This window comes from Cryptomeria japonica, chromosome 4 (genome assembly GCF_030272615.1).
Source record: "Cryptomeria japonica chromosome 4, Sugi_1.0, whole genome shotgun sequence".
NCBI lineage: Eukaryota > Viridiplantae > Streptophyta > Pinopsida > Cupressales > Cupressaceae > Cryptomeria > Cryptomeria japonica.
This window is the reverse complement of record NC_081408.1, coordinates 516,748,116-516,776,067: the sequence shown is the minus strand read 5'-3', so window position 1 is coordinate 516,776,067 and position 27,952 is coordinate 516,748,116. Positions and strand designations below refer to the sequence as shown.

General features: G+C 34.5%; 1 protein-coding gene across 2 annotated transcripts; it reads right to left on the bottom strand.

The window, feature by feature from the left end:
* Nucleotides 1-10,298: 10,298 nt before the first annotated feature.
* LOC131031235 (pentatricopeptide repeat-containing protein At2g27610) lies at nucleotides 10,299-13,840 on the bottom strand. 2 transcript variants are annotated; one of them, XM_057962284.2, is made up of 2 exons: nucleotides 13,428-13,565; nucleotides 10,299-13,326 (listed from the first exon to the last, which is right to left on the bottom strand). In XM_057962284.2, exon 2 carries the CDS (start codon nucleotides 13,267-13,269, stop codon nucleotides 10,849-10,851), a length of 2,421 nt encoding a protein of 806 aa, XP_057818267.2. In that variant the 5' UTR covers nucleotides 13,270-13,326; nucleotides 13,428-13,565; the 3' UTR covers nucleotides 10,299-10,848. The 2 variants fall into 2 exon arrangements, with proteins under 2 accessions (XP_057818267.2, XP_057818266.2); XM_057962283.2 differs by having other exon boundaries at nucleotides 10,299-13,840.
* Between the last annotated feature and the right edge of the window lie 14,112 nt (nucleotides 13,841-27,952).

The following is a 27,952-nucleotide window of genomic DNA, read 5'->3' as shown; positions in this document are numbered from 1 at the left end:
TCGATTTCCAATTAACTATTCTAAAAGCCAACAGAATGCAATTAACTCTATTGCGATAAAATATAAAACTTTCCTTTTCAACAACATATATAACATGCATTTAATATTCAAAATCAGTCATTTGATCGAATTTACTCCCAATTTAAAACAAGCAATCCAATATTAATGAAAATCACATAACGGAAACCAGATTAATTTAATCCATTAATCATCAATGCACAAACGCATATTTAACCAAAATAATTACTAAGGACTAATTAATCAATTTATCCAAACACACCAAGCACGCAAACCGAGAAAGTCAGCCAAACAGACGACTCGCAAACCCAAACAAGAAGGGAATTACTGACGACGACTGGAGATGCTCACTGGAGCACGACTAAGGTCAACTAGGGTCCTACGACCACCTAATCCAACTCTAAGGATTAAAAAGGTACACTCAAACCTGTACATCCAGGCGAAGACGAACCTCGCACTCATGCAGCGTTGTACCTGAAATTTCCTGCAACCAAAGATCATACATGCATACATATAGAATAACTTAATGAAAACGTTAGCTCAATATTGATACCACGAAATAAGAACACTAAACAACTAGCATAAAACTAGTGTGAGAACCACATCAATAGCTATGCGTAAAATCAAACATCTGACTATAACATTATATTAAGGTAACTAATCAAGATTAAACCAATGTTAGAGATCGATTACGGTAGGGGTACTACAGATAGTTTCTCTGCGGTTGCTACCCACGATGGCAGCGCTTAAGCAAAGGCTCAAGATGGCCTATTGCTTGTGGCCTAAACAACTAGATCCTAATTCTTATCATGAGCGTCACCTTTGACCAATTGCCAATCGACCATAATTCTTCGAGATTAAATCAATTTTATAAAAGCATTTCACTCATCATCCCTATAAGGGTTTACTATAGTTTAACTCAACGGATGAAAGATCATTTTAGAGTTATCTTATTAAATTATCCATCCAAGGGGGGATTACCCGCCCCTTGGATTTTAACTTCCAAGTGTCCCTTATTACTCCCCGACGATTTATAGGGATGAAGCCACAGACGTCGTTGATGTAGCTTTATTAGGCATTAACTGCAGTAGTTCAACATGACGACATTACCTGTAAGCGTGACCCAGAGGCACTGTATATACCAAACGCTACTTGGTTTTGGTTTTCCAACTTCCTTTATTTAATTTTCTAACTATGAAAACATCATGCTTGAAAACAATTACTAATTGAACGCGTAAAATTTAGACATTGCAAAGCTCAATTAATTGAAATAACTACTTGATGAATTACAAGGAATAAAAACCATAACTTAACATTATTTATTATTCAAAACCTTGAAGTATAACTTGCATAATAATAACAATTAGGAAACTTGCATAATAATAGTTAAACGTGAAACTTGCATGGAGATGGAAACGCCAATAAATGTAATCAATGTGAAGCAATTGCATGAGGCGGAGGTAGTGTAAGTTACATGCGAGAATATCGCTTATAAAGCCACTAATCCCATAATAGAATTTAGCTTCAAATAATTTAATATGGATTAATTGCTAAGTGGAAAAAAAGATCTAATTATAAAATTTGGTATAATTTAATTACAATTTATAAATTGCTAAAAATAATTATAAATTTTTTAAAAAATTATCTAAGTTTAAAATTTTAATAAACTAAAATTATATATATATATATAAAAAAAGAATATAATTAACTAAAATTTGATACATATATAAAAAAAATTCTAACATTCATCATTGCCATAATTTAAAATTTGATTGTCATTTAAAAAAGGGGGTCAAGTGGGAGGGGGACCCCATGGGTCCCCTCCACTACCCTGCGGCCACTGCCACAGCAGTGACCGTAGGCTAGTGGAGGGTACCGTAACGGTACCACTCCCCCTACAGAGTATTAACTCCGCCTGCGAGCTCAAACTCCGTGTAGAGTGTTGGGTATTGTGCACCCAAACAATAAGAAAATTTACATTGCATAAAAATTTATAATATATATATATATATATATATATATATATATATATATATATATATATATATATATGGTTTCCAGTTTTAATTTATTTAAACAAGAGAGTAGAATTAAGCCAGTATATGAGAGATGAATATTAATGTAAACAATAAGGATTTTATTTGCAGGAGTGAATAACATAGAGGGTTTATTCACAGAGAGATCTATTCCTCAGTTTCAACTATTATTTCCAGAGAGAGGCAGACAACTAGACATAAAAACATTAATGGAACCAAATGAGAATATCACAGAGAATTATTCACAACGAAATCTATCCCTCATTTTCAACTAATTTTCACAGAGAAAATATATATAACCAGACTCAAAATGTTAATGGAACCAAATGAGAATATCACAGAGAATTATTCACATCGAAATCTATCCTTTCATTCTAACTAATTTTCACAGAGAAAATATATATAACCAGACTCAAAATGGTAATGGAACCAAATCAAAATATCACAGAGAATTATTCACAGCAAAATCTATCCTTTCATTCTAACTAATTTTCACAGAGAGGATATATAACCAGATAATAGAAAATATATATGGAATCAAATGAGAATAACACAGAGAATTATTCACAACGAGATCTATTAAAAGGATGAGATTCAGATTTCTATTCGAAAAACCAGAGAGATGAATTAGAGGGAGGAAATAAGGATTGATCTAATATAGTTCTCAGCAAGAAATTGAAACAAATTGATCTAATTCTCATCAAGGAAATTGAAACAAGATTGATCTAATCTAATTCGTAGCAAGAATAAGATGCATGATTCAAAATAAAATAAAACTAAATTAAAAGAACCTGGATACTTGCAATTGATGTAGAATGCCCTATGAATCCTTCAATTAGCCTCCCTTGATCCTTCAAGCTTGAAAAAAAAATCCTCCAAAGCAATCTTAGTTGTTTTCCAAAATGAAATATGACTACCCAAAACAATTACTTGAGAGAAGAATTTCTTTCTGGAATAACCAACTCCCATTTTTGAAAACTTGCATATCATTTATAAGAAAAATCCCTCTATTCCACTATCTAGAAATTTTAATTAAAAAAAGAGATTCTTTCCCAATTTTGGACTTCATGCAAATTGATTAGACTTAGTGGAGGAGTTACATGCAAGGTGGTGGAGAATCCTCTAGAAGCTTCTTATTCTTCCTACAACATGTGCCATAATTGGATGTGGGAAATAAATAAATAAATAAAATAATGTATATTTTCCATGTGTGTGTGTGTGTATTATTATTTTATCCTTTTATAAAATTCATTCAATCATTTAAATAGCTTATCCAAAAATATAATAGAATAGTATTTTAAATCCAAAAGTGATAAAGGAGGGTTGTGACATTTGACTTATACACACTCTTGGTGAGTCAAGTTTGGCCATGGATATGATGTAAAGATAAATCCCTTGTTAAACATGCTCTCTCACATTTCTCTCATTCAATCTCTCTCTCTCTCTCTCTCACACACACTCTCTCTCTCTCTCTCTCTCTCTCTCTCTCTCTCTCTCTCTCTCTCTCTCTCTCTCTCTCTCTCTCTCTCTACATCATCTCATATCATCCTATGGTATCTAAGGTACCCTTGAATCTGTTAGGTTTGACAAGACCTCAAGAGAAAGTCCCTTCAAGTGAACCTTTGAAACCTACCTTTGGCCATTATGCCCCTCTTAACCATTTATTGCCTTTTTTTTGTATCAACCTACCCAACATATATTTTGATGCAAGCCTTTGATCACAAAATTAGAAATTTCCCTGCTTCATTTTTAAGACTAATCCAATCCCCAAGCCTTTACTTGAAGGTTGGACTAATATTAAAAGTTTTAAACATAGTCATAATTGGACCTAGAAGTATTCTTAGTGTATTCCTAGACCCATTAATATTGTCATCACCAAAACTAGATACAATTCCTCACCCTCTAGCTAGTGACAAATCAATTAAACCCATGGGGAATTCTCAATTGTAGGTAACTAAGAAAGTTAAAAAAAACAATTCAAATTCAATCAACTCTTCCCCAACCCACCCATGGATATGTAAAAGAATCTTTTAGACCTCAATTTTTAAGAACCCCACCTCTTGCAAGGGTTCTCTCTTCTTCAAGTGTTGGAGCTATAACTCCATCCCATGTCAAGGATCCAATAGTGTCATAGACCCCAAAATGTGGAAGAAGGAGAATATGTTCCAAAGTAAAGATAGATGCAATTTGGTGGCTTCTCCCCAAACAACCATAGTAGATTTGAGGATTTTTTTTTTTCTACATTACAAGGGTTAGACTCCAAGGAACTCCAAGAAAATGTCTCTTGATCCCTTACCTCATGAATTACTTCTCATGGAATGCAAGGGGTGTAATATACCTAAACCATAAATTCATAATGTTAGATTTTCAACAAAGATTTTCTTCTTTAGACATTTTTTATCTTCAAGAAATTAAGGTTATTGGTTTTTTACTTTTAGTCATGTGTCATGTCATATAACCAAGTAGTTTTTGTTTCAATATTAATCATGAGGTAGGTCAAGGTCCAAAATGACTACATATTTTAATTTCAAATGGTAACCTCATTATGTTACCCATGACTCTGATCCCATTAACAGATCCTTAAGGCCCTAAGGATTCTTTTCAATTTAGATAGCCAATATTTTTGTATTGTCAATCTCTATGCCTCGAATTCAATGCAATTAAGAGGACTATACTTAGAATTTGCTTGTAGATGAGCTTTAAATAGTGCAACAAGTCACTAATGGCCACTTCAATATAGTTGAGGTGACATTAGATAAACAAGACTATTTAACAATGTGTTGGTTAGCTAGTGAGAGAAAGATAAGATTCTATATGTAAAATAAATTGGGCCTTTATAACCTTAATCTTGGTTGTCAAGGCATATCTCCAAATTGGTACACTTGGTCTAATTTGCATATCGTATTTGAAAGTCATTGAGAGACATGATCATGCCATGATGTCATCACAACCTTGCTTCTCATCTGTCAATTACATTAAATGTTCAAATTTGACGGAGTTGCTACCAAATTATGTCCTCACTGATTATCACCTATCTATTTTAAGATTGAGTGGGGCCCTCAAATTGACATTTATTTTAACACACCATAATTCATCATAAGTTCACATTGTCATATCTAACTTGTTTGAAAGTTGGTGCCAGATTTGAAAGGTAACATTGAATTCTATCTATTGAATGATGATTTGGCACCATCTCCTATACTGTCTAATTCCTAAGAATTTTTGGTTGATGACTAAAAATCTTCCACAAATCCTATGGGCTATGTTATTAGAGTTGTTGTCTTTACTCAACTCAAAGTCATACTTTCCATGTGTGCTTCCAAGTCTAGGTGGCTAAATAGTGCCACCTTGTGAAGGTGATTAATACCTACTCTTCTAGTGGTCTCCAATTTATATCCAAACTTTCACTCATTTAAACTTGATGATCATGTTCCTAAATAATTTTTTCAAGCCTTGAAACGTAAAAAGTCTTCTCAAAAGCTCAAGTGTATCAAAGTGAATGACTAGAGCTATGTATGAGGGGAAAATCAACATGTTAATTAGACTAAATAAGGCAACTACTAAACCTTAAATCTAATAACAAAGTCATATCGTTACACAATGAAGGAATGCTAAAGAAAATCAACAAAATGAAACAAGCAAACTCAATGTTGATTCCTAAGCACTTGGCCTCCATTGTTCTTCTTGTCCTTGTGTTGGATGATGGCTCTCAAAGTCACACTTTACGAAAACTTGCATGATAGATGCACACAAATACAAAGATAGTGGTTGATGATAATGGAGATTGATCTTGAATGTATAGATTTTTTGAAATTCGATTCGATGATTGAGATTGATTTGAGAACAAACTTGATCAATGGTTGAGATTTGATGAGACAAAGTGGTTGGAGATAATCACTCAATGTAGTTGAATCTGATTGAGGAAATAACTCATTTCACAAATTGGTTAAGAGATTTGATTAAGAGTGGAACAAAATTGATTGAGTAATCAGAAAAAGGTGATTTCGAAAAGAGGGGAAGTGACTAATTAGAAAAAGTGATTGCTAACTCACTAGTTAGAACTGAGTGTTAGTGGTAGTTAGGAATTTCCATGTGTTGTAGGAAATTTGAAATGAAATGTCATTTGGAGGAAATTTGGGTTTTCAAAAACATGAATTGAACTTGGAATGAGAGGGAAATGAAGTTGATTTGAATTTGGAGGGAAATGAAATTTATTTGAAATGAAGGTTAAATAAATTTAGGAAATTTATTTAATCAAGAGGACATCATTAGCTAGTTAAATAATTTAAAGAAATTATTTAATTATGAGAAGATAGAAATTTATTTAATTAAACAATAAAGAGCGTTTAATTAAAGTGGATAAGATTATTTAATTAATAATAGAAATAAATGATTATTTGATAACATGATTAAGAGACTAAAGAAAATTTAAATTATGAATTTGCAATATTAGTTTGGAAGAACAAAGTTAGATTAATTGGATAATTAAAATGATTTAATTAAGAAAGAGGAACAATTAGTGAAATTGGCATATGCAGGCGTGGGACAAATTTAGGTGTCTACAATCTCTATAATTTTTTATGTCCTCCATGCTTTTGTTCACCATTATACTAGAGCATTTCAAGTGCAAGCCTCATCTCTAAAACAAAGAGTTTGCTATTAATACTTGTTTGGAAGTTATACCTTGTAAGTTCTCAAGTAAACTTATTATTACTAGTTAGAAACCTAATTCTTAGGAGGTCCTTTACTTGGTTGCATTTAGAATGGCCAATGACAAAGCTCCTAGATGTGATGAGTTTCCTTGTGAATTCTATGAAATCCTTTTGGACGAGGTTGACCATGATCTATTTCAAGTTTATCAAGAAGCATTTGACAACAACTTTGTAGGTCCTACATAATTAATTAAGGAAGTTTCAATTTCATACGTAAAGCTAGTCATTTGAAGTTGATATACAATTAGGGGACCCACCACCCTTTACATGTCTCCTACAAAATCATTGTCAAAGCTCTTGCCTTGCACATTGGGCACTCCTCCTATTGATTTATCATTTTGAACAAAGTAGATTTATTCCAAGTAAGTACATCCTTGATAATGTTTTTTGTGAGAGAATGAATGAGCTCATAAGTCCAACCAACAAGTGTTGTTCATCAAGTTTGACTTTAAAAAGTCTTATGATAGGATTGAATGGCCTTTCACTTTGGCCATGCTTTGGGCTCTAGGATTTGGTCCCAATTTCATACAATCAATCCAATTTTTATTTGTTAATGCTTCTACTTGTCTCACCATTAATAGTGTCCAATACGAACCCTTTGGTCTTATTCATTCAATTAGACAAGGTTGTCCTTTGACACCTTCTCTCTATGTGCTTGTAGAGAGTTTGCTATATTGTTTTACTAACGATATCTCACAGTGAAGGGTCATATGTATCTCTCTACTTGATACTACCTCTCAATAATTGGTTAATGGGCACTTTATGGATGATTCCTTTCTAACACTCATTGAGGAAGATGATAATGTCTACCAAGCCTTCAAATGTCTTGATATCTTATGTATTGCCTCTATCTCCAACATTTAATGAAACCAGACTCAGTATTATAGGTAAAAATATTTCCCACCCCAAGCTAGATTCATACTTTTGTTTGAAAGTCATTGACCATAGATAAATTTTTAGATTTTTGGGAAACTCCTCTGCCTTCCAAGCTTGCCAAGCCATGCTTTCACAATATGTTATTGACAAAGCTAAAGAAAAGCTTGCCTTTTGTATCAACAAACCACTTTTGCTAGTAGGTAAATTTCAAATCTGCTCTAAAGTTTTGGCTACAACTCATGTTTACTATTCTTCTTGTTGGATGCCTTCTAAAGCCTCGTGCGACAAGCTTGACAAGTTTTTGTAGGACTTTCTTGAGGCCAATTCATACTATCATAAATGATTTCACAAAATTGCTTGGGAAATTGTTGCCTACCAAGAAATTCAAGTGGACTTAGGCTCATAAATGTACATAAATAAGGTATTGCTTTTTCTGCAAAATGAATTGTTAGATCTTGCAATGACAATGAAACTTAAATAATTCTATTGAAAAATTACATTGCTTCTAACACATCTTATGGGCTCTCTACCTAAAATGGCCATAGACTTTAGTGTCTACTTATTGCTCTAGTGCCCATCAAAGTTAATTTCACCTTTATTGTTAAAATATTGAGAAAGCCTAAGAGTCTATCAAGCCATGGTTATTATATTGGAATGAGGATAAATTTTACAATAACCTATAAATCAACCAACAATTTATTTAGTGGTCTCCCATTATTCTTTCTCGGGACAAGCCACTTACAGCTACTCCTTCATTTCAACTTCTCAAATTCTTCAGGAGAGAATCCAATATCTCCTAGGCTTTACTATAAGATCAATTTAACACGGCTCTCAGACTTTATGCATCAGCGATATATATACAACACCCAAAATACGATAAAAAAATATATGCTAAATGCTACATAGACATGTGTCATGTATACAAATTCTAATCCCACTGTAACTATTGAATTGAAAAAAGACTCTTATGTCCAAGGCTACCAAAAAGTCAAAGTCAAAACCCCAACCTAGATAATTAACCAAATATATATATATATATATATATATACAGGTGTTTGCATGTATAAAAGAACCAGGAAGACTTTCCGGACACGAAGTCACTAATCAAAACTTTACACAAATGCTTTAACAAATAATTGTTATCATCCACGTCTCACCTCTTGATTCCAGATGGCAGCCAACAGTTGCAAAATGCTTGCCTGTCTTATAGCTATGATCTGATTACAATACGGACTGAAAGACAAAAGGCTTGTGACATGTAAAATTAGTTATGTTTACCTATGTGCTGTGGTTGTGCTTGGCCCAAATCAACTGGTAATTCCATTTGGTTTAGTTAGGATCTGTCTCACAAAATACCCAGCTTGACCAACTTCTATACAAAAAACAGACAGGTTACAGCATCAAGTATACTCCAACATGTCACTCAACTGGTCGAGGCAGATTGCAAATGCTTTTGTTGCTCTTATCAGACACAATGCTTCTCTGCTACTCCCTTGGATGAAAAACCCAAGTAACAAGGTCTATTATTTTAGCCAGGTAAAATTATGAACTTGGTTGTTGATAGTCAAGATGTACAATTTTTATGGCTATAGAAAAATCTGAGATATTTTTGGACATATTCAAACCATAATCTTAGCATGGTATGTAATACTACATTTTAGAGTCATCATTCATATTTCGGCTTAAAATTTGAAATGCAAGATTTGATGTATTTTTTAGAGAGTATATTGGGAACAAACTCATTGCTCCATTCTCTACGTTTTTATATTGTATCTTGGTTTGCATTTTAAGACATGGAAATTATGATAAAGCCTCTTTCAAGTTTCAATCCATATACTGTGTACTCTCCAACTACAACTAGAAGACTGCATATTTTCAATTCTATGATACCTTTCTGGATTGTGAAGTAGGTGATTGAATAGGGAAAACTTTGTATGTTTCATCTCCTGTTACATCCTCCTCGTAGTGTTATGAGTGGCACATATGAATGTTAAAATTTTCCAATCAGATGGTTAATAGACAGAGTAAAGAGGATATAATACCATGCAATGCCATAAGAAGTTTGGAAGACTCGGACTGGTAACCCGGGAGGCATATGTTTCTTATGATATTCCACCAATTTAGGGTTCTCTTCTCCAACCATGAACTATGACTACAGAGTACATGTTCTGAGGAAGGCAGTGATAAAAAACCAGACGATGAATGCAAGCTACAAGGAAGACAAAATCATCTGGAGTAAAGAGAACTCCATAGAGAGAGAAATTTCAACAAAGTAAGATATCAGAGTATGATACTTAATGAAAAGTACTAATTTCGAAGAACATGTATACAAATGATAAAAGTTTCTGAGGAAGATGCTGAAAAAGGCCCAAATGATGTGTCCAATGATGAGACAATCATCTCCAGTACAGGCAACTCGTAAGAGAATTAAATAGAAAAACCTTAACAAAGACATGATAACACATGAGAATCAATGTATTGAAAGACAATGTAAAACTCCTACAGAGACCTCAACAATAAACGATTAATCAACGAAGAAGACTGTAATATGTTGACTCGTTCTATAGAAGACTCCTGAGCACAACCACTAATCTCCAAAACTGAAAAAAACAATAATTTGAAATCTTGAAAATCAAAACACAGTTGAAAGGATACAGAAAAAAGAGATTTATCTCCAATGATTCAACAGGTCTGTATAAAATAAATCATAATCAGTAGAAGCACATCTTCTAGAATCTACAATCGGTATCAAGGTATTGGTTGTCATGGATACCAATATCAATAATGATTCAACAGTTTATAATGTATAATCGTAATCAAACTAAGATTTAAAATTTTATCAGTGACAAAGGGAAACATTAATTCTAGAAATCAAATAATTGGAGGTGGTGTTTCTATACCTAAGATAGTTAAAATATATAGTACAAAAAATAATAGCAGTACTGTTAAGATTGTGGCAAAATATCTTTCAAGGGGCACCTCCACCTATTATAGAAATCATCAATTTGTAATTGCATTTTGTTTAATTTTCAATCCTTCTTGTGAGGGTTTGCTTCAGCTTACATATAGATTGATAATGACCGGGCTATCTCGACATTAATTCTTTCTTGAAACAAAATTAGTCCCCTAAAATCTGGCTAGGGAAACCCAATTGTACGCATGCATTTGTTATTACAAGAAGCTCATGCTGTTCTTCATATTTGACATTACCAGTAATCTCCACAGGAACACAATCCATCCTTGAAATGATGGAATCTATTTGAATCCCTCAAGTTAATTTCTCGGTCCTCAATTTTGGAGATGAACTTTAAGGCAGTATGACAATCGCTACACACTGTACGGTTTTTTGTTATCCATAGAGGTTTACCAGGGTTTGTGTTAATAAGCCCGAAAGAAGTTGCCAATTTCTCACTGTGGCTGAAAAGAACATCTTCCTTTACTTCTTCCTCCACATCATGTAGCACAAAGCTTGTGTCTGGAACATATCCTACTGCTTTCATATGCCCAACCAAGCTCTTCAGCTGAGCATATATTTTATCTGTTTGTGGGTGCGATTTGTCTCCTACAACAAAAGCATGAACCCTGTTTTTTATCTCAATCCAGCTGTATCCTGGACTCTTTTCCAACCCCCTATCTTTTTGCAGTTTCCTCACCTTTACTACATCATCCCATCTACCAGCAGCAGCATAAATGTTTAAAAGTAATTCATAATACACCACATTTTGAGGCTCTAGCTCAATAAGGCACTGTGCCGCGCGTTTGCCTAGCTGTATATTGTGATGTTTTCTGCAAGCACTAAGCAAGGTCCTCCACACCTTTGCTTCAGGCTTTATAGGCATCATTTTAATGAAATCCAATGCTTCATAAAGACGTCCTAAACGGCCAAGAAGTTCAACCATGCATGCATAATGCTCCATCCTGGGGGTGATACAATAATCTCGATTCATGCTATCAAAATATTGCCAGCCCTCATGTACAAGGCCTGCATAACTACAAGCAGACAAAACTCCAATGAAAGTGACATAGTCTGGCATCAAACCTGATAGCTGCATTTGGGAGAAAAGTTCAAAGGCATCCTTGCCATAACCATGCATTCCATATCCTGCAATCATAGCATTCCATGAAACTACATCTCTTTCAGGCATTTCATCAAATAACTTGCGTGCAGTCTTGATTCTCCCACACTTTGCATACATTGTTACCAGAGCATTGCAGAAATAAACATCTAATTCAAGTCCGCTTCTAATGAGATAACTATGGATACACTTGCCTTGCCTGAGAGCTGCTAAATCGGCACATACATAGAGAACACTCACTATGGTAGAGGAATTGGGAATCACCCCTTCTAGTTGCATTTGAGAAAAGAGTGTCAAGGCCTCATTTCTGTATTCAGTTTTGGCATAACCTGCAATTAGTGTATTCCATACCGCCACATCCCTATTAGACATCTTTTCGAACACATTTTTTGCTACTTCCATTTTTCCAAACTTAGAATACATAGATACAAGGGCAGTTCCTGCTGAAACACTGGATTCTAGTCCACTTCTCGTTACAAAATCCTGAATCCACTTCTTTTGATCGGGATCTGTAATGTCAGAAAATGCTGGGAGAACACATAGCATAGTGATTTCATTTGGTTTGATTTTCTCTAGCTGCATTTGCCCGAAGAGTTCCAAGGCATTACTGTTATATCCAGCAGAAACATAGCCTGAAATCATTGCATTCCATGAGACTGTATCTTTTTTTGGCATTCTATCAAACAACTGCCGTGCAACTTGTGTATATCCACATTTGGCATACATGTCTATAAGCGCATTTTTGACAAGAATGTTTGACTCAAATCCATGCTTAATTATGTAATTATGGATCTCTTTCCCCTTGAGCGAATCTGCTGAGCGGGCACATACTGGGAGAATACTTACAATGGTGACTGAGTTAGGCTTCACACCAGACAATTGCATCTGTCTAAAGAGTGCAAATGCCTCCTTGTCATGTGCATTCCGGGCATAAGCTGCAATCATTGCATTCCATGAAACCACATCTCTTTTTGACATTTTATCAAACAACATTCGAGCAATGCTTATATTCCCACATTTTGCATACATTGCTATTAGGGAATTCCTTCCAGAAATATCCGATTCAAACTGATTTTTAATAATATAATCATGGATCCAGACACCCTCTTGCAGATCACCCAAATCCGCATAGGCCGGAAGGACGCTCACCATGGTGGTTGAATTCGGTTTAACCCCACTCTCTAGCATCTGATGAAAGAGTTTCAGTGCCTCATTAGAGTGTCCATTCTGGGCATAGCCAGTAATCATAGCATTCCACAAAACCACATCTCTCTTAGACATTTTTTCAAAGACTTGACGTGCATTCTCAATTCTACCACATTTAACATACATATCTAAAAGAGCAGTACCCACAAAAACATCAGATTCAAGCCGATTTCTCACAATCTGGCAATGTATCTTCTTCCCTTTGTCCAGATCCAACAACCCACCGCACGCCTTAAGGGCCAGGGGATAAACAAAGTTATCAGGTTGTACCCCTGTCTCTTGCATTTTATAAAATAATCTAAGAGCCTCATCAAAAATCCCATTCCTAGCATACCCTCTAATCATGGCAGTCCACAAGATAACGTTTCTTTCGTGAATTCTATCAAAAACAAGCCTTGCATCCTGCATGCTCAAGCACACAGAATACAGTATTATAAGCTTGGTTCCCACGTATTGGTTTTGTTCGAGTCCACTTTTAAGTATATGGGCATGGAGTTGCTTACCTTCTGTCATTGCTTTCGTGGCAGTGCAGACCTCCAATAGATGTCCATATATGTCCATCCCCAAAGCAATGTCTCTCTTCCTCTGCAAAGAAGCCAAGATGCCCAATTCCTTCTTCAATCTTCTCTGCTTAGATACAGCATCGATTTCAGACTTATGGCTGCTGATGTTGTTGTCAGTTTCTAGTTTCGGCTTCTGTTTTACAGGGACAGGAGAATGAGCTGTGATTGAGAGCCCAATTTCTCCTTTGTGGGTGGAGTTCATGTGAGAGAATGGAAATGGGGGTGGCAGCTCCATGGTTGCCATGGCAGTGACCATGAGAAGAGGGAAAACACTGTAAACGAGAAAAGCCAGTATGGATATTGTAGAATATAGTGTGACGATCCCAACGAGATAAGCCACATATTATCCAACCAATGAACAATCATGTTTTGATTTCTTTGATTAATTCAGAGATATAATGAAATTACTTTTTTCAATCTCCACGCATTTCTTGGCTGCAGAGAAAGGATAAAGTGAGCGTCTATCGTTTTTCAAGAGTGAAGAAACCATCACGCTTCTCTAATATTTTTTTAAAAAAAAATTTAGAAGTTACCCTTCAACATTTGGAGTTGGAGGACTAAATGTTATTCAAATGATTTTTTCTTTTTTTTATTGAAGAAGATTTGAACTTCGCACCTTCTACATGCTTACAAGATGACCTTTTGCCATTGAACCTATGCTTTTGCCTTATTCAAATGAAAATGCTTTTATAAGGAAGCAATTATGGAATATGCCAATGTTCAATTTCACTTGTGATCACGAGTAAATTATTATATGAGAATAAACGGTGAGGTTTTCAAAGATAGGTAAGATCGGAACAACATACTCAGTAAGAAAACGAGGAGATCAAGGGAGGGGAGAGAGCTGAGCTGCCCTAGGCAACTCTCTCAAAATGACAAGATCACGAGAGAGGGTGCAGAGGGGAACAACTCTTTTATCCGCCGATTATCCGAATCAATCAACTCCTTGTATAAAGAGAGTAAAAATAAAAAGGCAAGTAATACTTGGTAGTTTTGATGAAGATTAGTTTTTATCCTTATAGGTGTACTATTAGAAGATGGACATTCCATAGAAAAAAATGGGCAGAGAGAATGTCATTTTTGGACTTTGAGATTAGTCATTTTTGTACTTTGAGATTAGTGGAAATTGAATGACAATATACTATATTGAATGTCTAGTTTACATTATGGAATGTCTAGCTTTCAAGAAGATCTTGAAAGTTGACTCTTTGGATTTATCTTGAAAGTTGACTCTTTGGTTGTTTGTTTAAATGGGAGAACCTAATTGAAACGACATGTTTTAATGAAGATTCATACCATAAAATTGAAGATTTAAAAATAAATGGATCACTCAAGATAACCTGGGCAACATCTATTAGGAATGTTTGTACATAAAGCAACTTTGTTACTAGAAAATAAAATAAATGGATCACTCAAGATAACTTAGAGCAACATCAATTAGGGATGTTTGTACATAAAGAAACTTTGCTACTATCCTTGTGTCTCATACACTATTAGGTATCATGAACATTATTAAAAGCATTCATTCATTCAAGTAATAATGTATCATGAACATTATTAAAAGCATTCGATGATCAAGTAATAGTGAATACTTGTTTACCATTAAGAAAAATGGTACTTAAAAATATTCAAATACAATGTCTTGTTTGAGAGAAGGCTCATTTGTTTCAAAATTAGACAAAGGGAAATCAAAGCTAGTGTACACATTTTTCTTTCTATTTTTACTCTCATTTTGGTTGTCTTTTATGTAATAGTAAGTGTATAAGTAGCACAATTACTATCTAAAGTTATCAAATGACCCAAGTTTAACCTAATCTCGTTTGCAACTCATTCTTATGAATCAATTGGATATTTAATTTTACTCTACTCATTTTCTAGCATAGGTTCAAATTCATGATTTGTAAAATTGACCCAAGTTAGTTGCACAATTTGTAGAAATGAATCCCAAGATTTCATGTTGAAATGTTAAATTTGGGCCTACTTCTTTTGCTCCATTTAGCCATTATTTGTTGATTTGAAGTGCTAAGTGCTTTACTTGCACCCTTCATGTGGTAAATAAGGATCAAAGATATCACACATTAAGGAAAATCAAAGTATTTGCACGTGATATCTATATTCCAAGTGGCAAGGACATACTACACGAATCGCTGTTATTTTAGATCATTGTAAAAAATCATTAAATACATGTATCTAGGAGTTTGACAAAAATGAGAGATGTTATTGATCACTTGCATAGTCCTTAATCTACACCAATATTTTTGTGCAAGTTACAAGTCAAGTAGGTTTATAACTTAAAAATTATTTTTTTAAAAATTTGTAACTAAAGTCCAAATTCATAGTTATGTGATCAATCCCACAATTGCATATATCACTTCCACAATTATGGTAGCAATTCTTGTTGTCAAACATTTTTTCACTAATTATGAGGAATTTGATTGATAGGCCATAACTTTTTAGTGCAAGGGCAAAATAATTGGAGACATTTGACAAAGTCAAAAGTGGTACTAAGTGAATCTAGCTAAGTACTAGTATTAAATTATTAAATTTTTAATTTTTTATTTCAATATTGTTATGAAATCCAAGTCATGTCCATATGATATCTATTTATCTTTGCTAATTGATTGACTTATCTTAGCACATATTTAGAAAGATATTATTTATTTATAGTTTTTGATGAACCTATCATTCTTGTATGCTAGGGTTTATTCCTTCTATTTTAGGAGTTTAAATCTCATATTTCAAATTGCATAATACTTATTTTAGATTTGTATAGAGTTTGGATCAACCTTTTATTGTGGTCTATTGATATATTTTGATTCGGGTTTGGTTTATTATTATCATATCTATTTGAACAGGACAAACAACAAACCTTAGATTAAAGACATTCTTAATTAATTATTATAGGCCATTGCCTTTAGCTTTTGTCCATTTATGAGTCATCAATGTTGATTTTTTCTAAAGCTTTATACTACCTAGTCCTTCCATACTTGGTACTTTCAGATCATTTTACCTTATGGATGGGGATGTGTTCTCGATCGATATATTGTTTAGACACTTGATGATTTTACCTCTTTTGCAAAATTGGTGATTTCTTATCCTCTTATTTTGTATATATTCACCTCACTTATGTAGAAGCTACATTTTTATCATATTTTTCTTATGGCTAGAGAGAATGATATTTATGAATATGATGTTATTGATGATGAGGCTAAATACCTTGGAAGATGGATATTCATGATGGTACATTACTTCCTACTCCATTACATGTAGATAATATAGCTTTGGGTAAAGAATGATTACACCATGGATTTGGTGATTTTAGTGATCCATCCTTACATTTGAAGTTATTGATTTCAAATTGTGAGTACCAATATGAAATATCTTATTAATATGTGAATTCAAACTTACTTTGAAGGATAGAGAATTATAATGGAATGGTTACTCTTTCCTATTCTACCTTTCATTTATATCATTAGCATATCTTTTTTTTAATTCCCCATCCAAAGGACCAAGGAAAAACTTGGTAGAGCAATTTTTTTTTTGAAACAGACAATCGCAACACTAAAGATATGACAACATGTCACATTTGCACAACAACATGCACACAAGGGTTGTAAGAACATTACAAAATTGAAGAGCGACTACACAAGACCTCACCATGACACAAGAAAGGTTGCATCAATAGAAGAATAACAACTATGGAACAACCCACCATGATGAAACGACAAGAGAGAGAGAGAGAGAGAGAGAGAGAGAGAGAGAGAGAGAGAGAGAGAGAGAGAGAGAGAGAGAGAGAGAGAGAGAGAGAGAGAGAGAGAGAGAGAGAGAGAGAAAGAAAACACCTTAACGATGATAGAAACAATCTGCAATCATGTTCTCTCACAAGACAACTTTAGGATAGGATGAGGAAATTATTAAACTCCAATCTACATCAAACCACACTAACTCAAAGCCAAAAAAATAAATGAAACTCTCAAAAGATTTGACACTTTTGAGTGAGTCTAGGAGCCCAAAATGCTCAACTTGATGAGAACCCTACCCTATTTTAGGGGAAAGGGAGTAGGATGAGGGCCTATTCGCCTCTATTCCACTTGACAAGAATCACAACAAGCCTACAATATGAGGCTGAACCTACATTAGATGTCTCTTTATGAAGAGGACAACCCTCCACCAAATGGAAGGTCGACAAGCCACTTCCAAGAAACAAATCACTTCCCAATGCTAGGAGATGTCCTAAAACCCACTGCAAGACACTTGTATTAATAATAAAAGCCTAGGAAGACTCTAATGGACAAGGGAACCAACTCCCACACATTAGGTGACCTTGATGAATGGTCGATAACATGTTTTGAGCAACCAAACTGTAAAAATAGACACCCTTGGGACATTGACACCCAAATGGAACACTAGCACCTAGTGAGAACACTAATGCACCACACTAGTGTCTTAATTTAGAATTGGAGTTTTGCTTGTGTGCTAGAGTCCTGGAAACACATTGGTGTCCTAACTACATGCTTGTGTCCTAACTAGTGAGCAGTCAAAAGCTAGGGATTAGTCACCAAGACACCTTGAACACAGAGGACACACCCACAAGAAACTATGATGCCATAGGAGCTTGATAATGATAAAACTTGACTTAGGGGATGAAATCAATAAATAACTTTCCTTGGTGCTAGATACCACCAAAACATGAAAGGAGAGGCTGGGAGGGATCATAGTGACCTCATTGACACTCCTAACTCTTGTCATAAGAGAGAATGCATGAACACATGACTACAACACGTTTTGCCGAATGTGACACTTTACAACACTTTACAAGAGGATTTGAATTAGCCCCAAAACATCAGAACACAACTCGAAATGCCACTAGGACACAAAAGGGCATGACTGGTCTACAACACCACCCAAGACGACATCAAGACACTTGTTTTCATTTTAAGCCCAAAATACCAATTCCTACATTCATTTACCTTAACCATATGAAATCAATTTGAGCAAACCATAAAGCAACCATGCTAGACTCGAACACTAAGACATACAAACCAATCCATAACCAATTACATATTTCATTCAATTACATATCCTTTTGAAAGAGGTCCAATGAATAATCATTACATTAAATTACTTTACATTACATTAAATGAGGACTCAAATGTCCTTTCAATATACAATATACATTTCAATGAAATCATTGGAAGGCATAAGTAAAACTATAAGACAGAATCTACTAAGGCATGTTTGGTATACTATCCTTCAAACCCCAACAATGGTATACATGCTACCCAACAACATAGAATCAAAAGATCCAATACCTCCATGCTAGGAGAGTGTCATAAAGGCTAAAGACACTCACACATACAAGACACATGAGGGGATGTGAAAAAACTCATCAAGACATGAATAATACACATCTTCAAATATATGAAAAATGAATCACAATCATGCACAAGGGATATCATAATCTCCAAAATCCAAGAACACATGGAAATCACATAAGCATCAATATGTTAATGCCCATAGGAAAGGCAAGATCATCTTTCATGTGCTAATCAACTACTCAAGGGTTAGATATTAGAGAGAAAGATATGGGAGTTTCATCATGTAGCTTTAAGGGATGGCTCACGTGGAATCGATTACTCCTCTCCAATAGACAAGAAGACTTGATCTTATGAGATCAAAGTAGACATTTTAAAACATGTTCCTAATTTAAAATAAAATAATTCCTTTGTAGACCAAAGATAATAGTTTGAAACATACTCTTTGCATACACATTCAATCTTTCGTTAAAAATCATATAAGCCTATTTTAACATTAAATTATGAAAAATTGTCATTTAACCATAAAAATCTCATTTTCACACTTCAATTTACTATAAATATAAATTATAAGGCTCTGTTTCTTCAATAAGATCTTAAAAATTAGGATGCTGCTTCTTGGTGAAAGAATACTTTGCAAAAACCTAGCTCCTAGTTCAAGGTATTTTCAAGGTTTCTAATCACAAATTTCTTCAAGGAGAGGAAGGACATCACGAAGGAAAAATCATAGGGATTTGAATGGTAATGGTAAGATCTAGAGTAACTCTCAAAATTTGGGGAATGGGGGGCCTAGGGAAAATCTGAAAGTGAATGGTCTCGTTGAGGGTAATGCCAACCTTAATCAGGATAATTTAGATCCCAATAAGAGGGATTTTGATGCTTCCAAAGGTTTGCATGAGAAAGTGTGGGCTCTGGTTCCTTTTATTGATGCAAAAAGTGATCACCTTAATTTCAAGGCATGCGATCTACAATCCCATGCCATTATTTTTTAAGTTTGGGGTGAGTTGATCTCCTTGTCATAGCTTCATAAGAGAGTTCAATTCAATTAGTATGAGGTGCTTTTCTTCGAGGTTATATCCCTTATTACTTTTGTTTTGGTATTTGATTTGGTTGAAGCTAAACAAAAGGCTCCAGAACATAGTTTTTATTGGTTTAAACAAAATTTAATTTTTGTATTTCCTTGGTGGCCATTTTATCAACCTTCCCAAGATCTATTATAAAAATCTGTTATTTGGTTTGTCCTCCCTAATATGCCCTATGCATTTTTGGATCTACATATTTGAAAGGCTATGGAGAATTCCTTTGGAAAATATTTAATGTCTGATAGTTCTTTGGTGGATGGGGTTTTTATTGTTAAAATTTGTGTTCTCATTGACTTTGCTTTGGTATTTCCTCATACTCTTAATATTAAATCCATTAATGGGTCATGACATCAGGTTATTACACAACATGTTTCTTATTTCAAAAGGATAGGGTCACTTTGGATTCTGATTTGTTTGATACATTTAAAAAGTCGCTTCCCTTGGTTTCATATCCTCTTTCTAACCAAGGGGGATCAAACACAAGTTAATAGCTTGAATACTTTTATTGATCTTGTTGTTGCTAAGCAACTTTTTCCTAACCCTATCTCGAGGTATCCCAATGTTGGGGTTTTGAAGGAAATTGATAATGTATATTATTTGGTTGCTAATGAGAAAATTAAGGGAATTGGTAACCCTCCCAATATTTTTTCTACCATAAATGATCTTAATGTTGAAGCTCAGGTAGTGGTTGAGCAGCTTAAACCACTTGAAATCTTTGAAAAATTGCCCTTTTTGGACAACACAATCTTCATTCTTCCTAATGAAAATCACATCAATAAATTACAGAAGATCACAAAGGTTTCTAATATTACACTTTCAAATGAGGTCATTTATAGAGTGGTTGAGACTATTGATCATGATTTGGTCAAGTTTCAAAGGGATGTGAGATTCCTCCTTCTATGAATCCTTTTTTTGTCCTATCCCCTAAAAATTTGGATCCTGAGTGTGATAAGATCCAACAAGTGGGATAGGTGGGGGGGAACTCATGTCCAATTACTCAAACCCCCTATCTTTGATCTCTCCTCTCACATCTCCTTCCAGACGATGTAGGAAATCTATGAGTTTTAAAACTCAATAGGAGATTGATGCAGGGATTCAAACTAATTTGTTCTCTTCTAGGGCCTCCTCTAAAAAAAGAAGTTTAGTCCTCCTATGACTAGGTCTATAGCTACTAAGCGTAATTTGTAGTTGGAGTTTACTACAGGGTGTCCACTGCCCCAATCTAAAACTTAGAAGAAGAGGGGAGATGGGAACTCCCCTTGAGGCAAATGAAGATTACATCTTGGAATGTGGGCTTAAGTGCCCCTAACAAGAGATGATTGATTAAGCATCAATTGGATGTTATGTATTTTGATATCGCTATGTTGCAAGAGACTAAGCTTTCTTCTTCAATGGCTGACTCTCTTTTCGAGTCTTGGAAGTTGTGTAAATTTCATTTTCTTCCCTCAGCTGGAGATTCTGGTGGGCTCGTTGTTTTATGGAATGATAGGGTTAATGAGGTTGTTTTTGCTTCTTCTTCGATCAATTGGATGTTAGTCCTTGTTAAGAGTAGAATGTCTACTTGTAAGTTTTGGCTTTTTAATTTTTATGGTCCTGTCAGCTCTCAAGATAAAAAAACGCATCTAGGATCAGTTAAGTTTGGTTTCTCAACCATTAAGAAAGGAGTTAAGGGTTTATGGAGGATATTTTAATGCTATACTTGACAATTTTGATAAATTGGGAGGTATCATCCCTCTTAAGCAGTTGGTTGATGATTTTAATGTTTTTGTGCAATCTAATTTTTTATTGACTGTCTGCCTAAAAATGGCGCCTTCACATAGACTAATAAAAGGATAGGTTTTCATCAAATAGATGAGAGGCTTGATAGATATCTTATTTCGGATAATTGGCTCTTTGGGGATAATAATGTGTACTCATCTATTATGTTGAATCCCATGTTGGATTATTTCCTAGTCCAATTTGTTGTTCTTGAAGATAGAATTCCTATGAAAGCTCCCTTCAATTTTGAACCTATTTGGTTTAGGGATACTTCTTTTATTCCAATGTTGAAATATTGGTGGGAGAATGCTCCCTTTTTTGCAAGGTCCAAGATGTCTCAAATTGTTAAAAAGCCCCACTTTTTGAAAGTCAAAATTAAGGAATGAAATGTGTCTCTTTTAAGAATATGTTTGTGAAAAAATTAAGACTTGAAAAGGAGTTAGTAGATTTAAATGAAGTCATTATTAAACAAGGCATGGATTCTAATTCTTTTCAATCTCAGAGGGAACTATCTTTGGAGCTAGAAAATTTGTTTCTCTTAGAGGAGAGAATTGTGGCTTAAAGATGGGGATAGAAACACTAAATTTTTCCATGCCTCAACAAAGTTGCATAGGAAACAAAATACGATTGTTTGTATTCAGGATGCCAATGGTTCTCTTCCGGAAGATATAAAAGATATCTCGCTTGAAGTGATCTACTTCTATAAAAAGTTACTTTCTGTTGAGCCTATTGCAATTAGCGATACTTTTTTAGATGCAATTTCGAATTGTGTCTCAAAAGAAGATAATAAGATTTTATTAGCTGGGTTCTCACTTAAAGTGTTAAGGGAGGTTGTATTTTGCATGGTTCCTGAGAAGGCCCCTGGTCTAGATGGTTTCACTGCTTTGTTTTTTGAAAAGTGTTGGGACTTCTTGGGTTTTGATACTCTTTTAGCATTAGAAGAGTATAGAAGGAATAGGTATATTCTTAAGGAGTTAAATAATACTCTGATTTATATTATTCCAAAAGTAGATAATCCTAAGTCTTTTGACAATTTAGGCCTATAACTTTGTGTAATACTCTCTATAAGATCTTTACTAAGGCTATTGCTAAAAGGTTGGCAATCCTTATTCCTAAGATTGTTTCAGAAGAACAAGGGGGCCTTGTGCTCAATATAGAAACCTTGGAAGGGGCTATTGTTGCCCATGAAGTTCTCTACTCAATTGCTACTAAAAAAAATCCCTACCATGATTCTTAAGATGGACATGATGAAAGCTTATGATAGGGTCAATTGGGAGTTTTTGTTCTCAGTTCTTAGGTGACTAGGATTTTGTGAGAAATGGGCCAAATGGATTTCTACATGCATATCCACTGCTAGGTTTTTAGTCCTTGTCAATGGGACCCCTTGTTTTTTTACTTCCTCTTGAAGAATTAGGCAAGGTGATCCCTTGTCTCCTTTTTTGTTTATTCTTATGGTTGAAGGATTAAGTAGTGCTATCAGATCTACTTCTTGGTGTGGTCTTTGGAAAGGTGTTTCAATTTCAAACTTTGATGCTCCTCACACTCATGTATTATTTGTGGATGATACTCTTCTTTTCAGTCAAGCCACTATCAAAGAATCCAAAGTCATTAAAGGATCATTGATGATTATACCCATGCCTCGGGCCAATTGGTGAATTATGAGAAATCAATTTTTTTTTATGAATGTATCTTCCTTGGTGCAACATAGGTTAACTAATTTCTAGGGATTTTCAGTGGGCTCTTTCCCTTGTAAATATTTGGGAGTTACCTTCTTTTCTGACTTAGAAAAGCATCAGTGTTGGGACAACATTTTAACCTCTATATCTAATAGGATTTTGTCTTTGAAGCTTAAATGGTTGTCTTTATCGAGAAAATATGTTCTTAATGCTATTCATATTTATTTAATGTGTATTTTAAAGTTTCCTAAGAAGTATTCATGCAAGTTACTGGGTGTTTTGAGATCAATCCTTTGGGATGATAATGTTAGTGGTAAATCTAGGATTCCCCTGTTAGCTTGGGATAAGGTTTGTCTACCCAAAGCTTATGGGGGTGCAGGGCTCAGAGGTCTAGACTTACAAAATAAGGCATTAGGGGCCAAGTTGGTTTGGAAGTTATATCATAATCCAAATTCCAAATGGGGTAAGTTAATGTTTGCAAAATATTTGAATCATTCTAATAGGGAAAGGATTTTTACTACTCCATCCTTGCCAAAAGGCTCCTCAATTTGGAATTTCCTATCATCTTGCAGAGAAGAAGTTTTTCCTCATTTATCTTGGTTGATTCATAATGGCCATAAAGCTCAGTTTGGGAAGGATGCTTGGAATGACCATACTCCTTTGCATCAAGTTAGGGATTGGTTTGATTTGCATAGTTATTTGAAATCTCTTTAGGTTATTTATGTAGTTGATTATTTTTATGTTGATAATTTTGGTTGGCTTCCTAAAGTTCATTGGAAACCTATTGACCTTTTGTCATTCTCACAAGAATTAAAACATGCTTATAAAATTGAGATGTCTAAGAGTTCAATTGTATTTATTGATAAAGATGATGAACTTATTTGGACCAAAGCTAAGAGTGGTAGATATATTGTTTAGATGGATATGACTCTCTTGTTGATATATCTAGTGCTCCCCATTGTCCTTCCAAGTTCTTGTGGGGTTATGCTTTCCTTCCCAAGGCTTTTGCTTTTGCTTGGTTAGCTTATCAGGATATGGTTCTTACTAGTTTAAGATTGGACAGACTTGGTATTATGACTATTTCTCCCTGCTCATTATGTGGATACTTCAGTCTTCTGATCATCTTTTTCTACATTGTTCCTTTGTGAAAGAATGCTGGTACTGGATCCTATTTAAACTTGGTTGGTCCTCTATTGTATTCCCTTCGCTAAAATCTTAGTTTCAAAGTTGGCTCTCATTATTTCCTCCTTCTACATTTTCTTTTTATGGGATGTTAGTCCCTCTCTTGTCATTTGGAATATTTGGCTGGAGAGGAATAATCGTATCTTTAAAAAGTAGTTTTCCTTTGTTAAGAATGTTATAATTTACAAAATTGAAAAATCCATATATGAGCTGGTTATGAGCTTGTATATATATGTGTGTGTGTGTGTGTGTGTGTGTGTGTACATGTAGATGTAGATGTATATATGTATGTGTATATATATGTATATGTATATGTATGTGTATATATGTGTATATATGTATGCATATATAAGTATGTATATGTATGTATATATGTATATATGTATGTAGTTGGGCCGAGCAATTGATTCCTCGGGCCTCATTGATTCTTCTTAGCACCCCTACAGTTGGTGCATTTTTTTGTTATCTTCAATTTTGCACATAGGTGCTAGATGGCCTCATGAATGTACAAGGTCCTCTTTTATTTTGTTGCCCCCTTTGTGGCTCTATGCTTGTTTGGGGCAGATATGGTTGACGTTTATACTTGGTCTCTCTTGACTGGTTAAAGATTGAGTTTTTGCATGGACAACTATGTAATATTTTTATTTTAATATTAATATAAATTTTTCAATGGGGTAGGTGCACAAAGATGGTGGTCAAAAAGGGGGTATAAGTGGACACTTTTTTTCTGAAATCAGGTGAACCTGAACTTGGAGGCAAAATTTGAAAATCATCCACTCAAGATATGAAGATAATCAAAGAACAAATATTGTAGTACTTTGAATCTAGTTTCCAAACTACTAAACTTTTTAAAAATTGAATAAGATTATGTTGGCATTTGCATGAAGATTGCATTAATGATATGTTATGTTGTCATTGATGTTAATTAACCGGTAATGATATTGTTGATATTGTTGTAATATTGTTTTATAACCTGTAGGAATAATTTGTGGAGTGAATCGGTAACCGGTGTAAACCTTATCTATTGATGTAACCGGTAAACCCTACTTGTTGTTTTTGATAAACGCTAACCGATTAAGTTTGATGAATTGGTTATATTGGTTTATGATATGATGATGAGCGGCAATGATTATGACACGTATGATTATTGTATGAAGACAATCTAAAAAGATTTTGGCAAGTTGTTGTAACAGTTTTTGTTTAGGGAATGAGCAAATATATTGCATATAATGCAAAGCACGTGATGAGTTACTAAGCTTGATGAAGTGGTTATCAAGGAGCGATCAAGCTTTTCTTGATTGATGTGTAGAGATTTCTATGTAATCCAATGGTCATACTTGAACCGATTTGTTTGTCATCCCTATGGGAATTAAGTTTTTGTTGTGTTACCGACCTAATTGATTTGTTTATAAGGTCGATGAAGTTGTTTAGTTTAATGAGTTGGCAAAGAGTGAGCACAAATCAGTTGAGTGTGTGGTTGTCGAACTAGATGATGCATCTATAGTTTGATTAAAGGTAGATAGGAGCATGAAATGGATCTGAACAAGCAAGTGTAGTGCTATTCAAACAAGGCAGCAAACTCCTATTGTTTTCTAAAAATTACAGCAGAATTGAAATCCCCTAATCGGGTAAGCTCTAACAAGATTGGTACTATTCAAATCCTCTAACAAGGTGATCCATTAGCTTGGATTTTCAAATCCTCTACCGAGGTTAATCCTTATAGGGTATTGCTTCTAACAAGGCATTGTAGTCAATCCCTTAATCGGGTGATTCCTAATAGGATCAGTTCTTAACAGGACTTTTGTAAAGCTTTAACAGGCTAGGCTCCTAACAGGGCGAACTTCTGAAGAGTTTAGATAGTTATCTTGTGAGTCTCATCTCATCATGGTTTTTACCTATTTGGGTTTCCACATCAAAAATATTTGTGTCAAGTGGTGAATGTTTGTGTGGTTATGTTTTTATGGTTGATTTACTTAACTACTTAACTAATTTGATAAGTCATAATAACTAGAAGCATTGAGAAATGAAGAAGTTGTTTACTATTAATTTGTTGTAACAGTCAACTAGTTTATCTTATGAGTTTTTATATTGACAATGGTATTACATTGATAGTTCTAAGTTTACTTTGAGAGATTGATTTTTGAGATCGGTGAAGTTCGTATTAGTTTTTCTATCTACTAATTCACCCCCCCTCTCAATAGTTAACCAGATACTTATTCTTTCATCATACTGTCAATTGGTATTAGAGCTTATTAGGTCCTCTAAGGTCTAAGCCTAACAGCTTGAGGTAAAGATCTTGCAGATCATGATGAAGAAGGAAGGTTTGAAGTTTAATAGAGAGAACTGTAGGATATGGAGTGACAGAATGAAAATTTATATCAAGAGTCTGAGAAGCTAGTATTGGGAACATGTCAATACTAAATATGTTGCACCTGCTAGGACGTTGAATAATGATCAGAAGAAAGAGAAACAAGAAAATCATCAAGCATTAGAGGCCATTATCAGTTCTTTGTCTGATGCAGAGTATGTAGATATTCATGGTCTAGAGATTGCATATGAGGTATGGAAAAAACTTGAAGAGATTTATAGCGGTGATGAACATGTTAAGATTGCTAAAGAGAGTCTAAGAGGAAAGTTTGATGACATGCAGATGGGTGAAGGAGAGAATATCCAGTAGTATGATCAAAGAATAAAAGAGATAATTGGTGAAATTAAGAGTGCAGGAGGTAAAGTGGAAGATTCCACAACGATCAGTAAGGTACTAAGAACCCTGCTACTGGTCTATGCTATCCGAGTTGCAGCTATTCAGGAGCTGAAGTCCATTGAAAAAGCTAAGGTAACTCTTGAATCCATCATTGGCAAGATTACTACTTTTGAATTAAATGGTTATGATTGTAGTGTACAAAAATCTGAGTCCGCATTTAGAGCTTCTGTTTCTAACCCATTTGTGAGGAAAAGTAGAGATGCCAGTCATAGTTATGAATCCAGATCTAGCTTAGAAGCTGATGATGAAGATAGTTTAGTTGAGCTTGAAGCATTGTTGGCTAAGCGGTTTCCTAGAGGTACTGGTAAATATAGAGCTAAATTACCTTTGAAATGTTTTGCATGCAACAAGATTGGACACATAGCTGCTAACTGTCCTAATGGTGATAATGAGCACAAACGAGAGAAATTCAAGAAGTATAAGGGTAAAGGCAAAAGAGATTGTCTTATTGTTGTTGATGGTGGTATTCACTGATGAATAATTTAATGGTGATGCTAATGAATACATTGTGTTTGTAGCTATTAAAGAAGAGATATCAGACCAGAAGGCATTAGTATCCAGGATGGATAACTCTGATGATTGGACCATTGATAGTGGTTGTTCACATCACATGATCGGTGATCGGAGCAAATTTCTTTCTCTAAACTAATTTGATGGCGAAGTTGTAAGATTTAGTAATGACTCACCC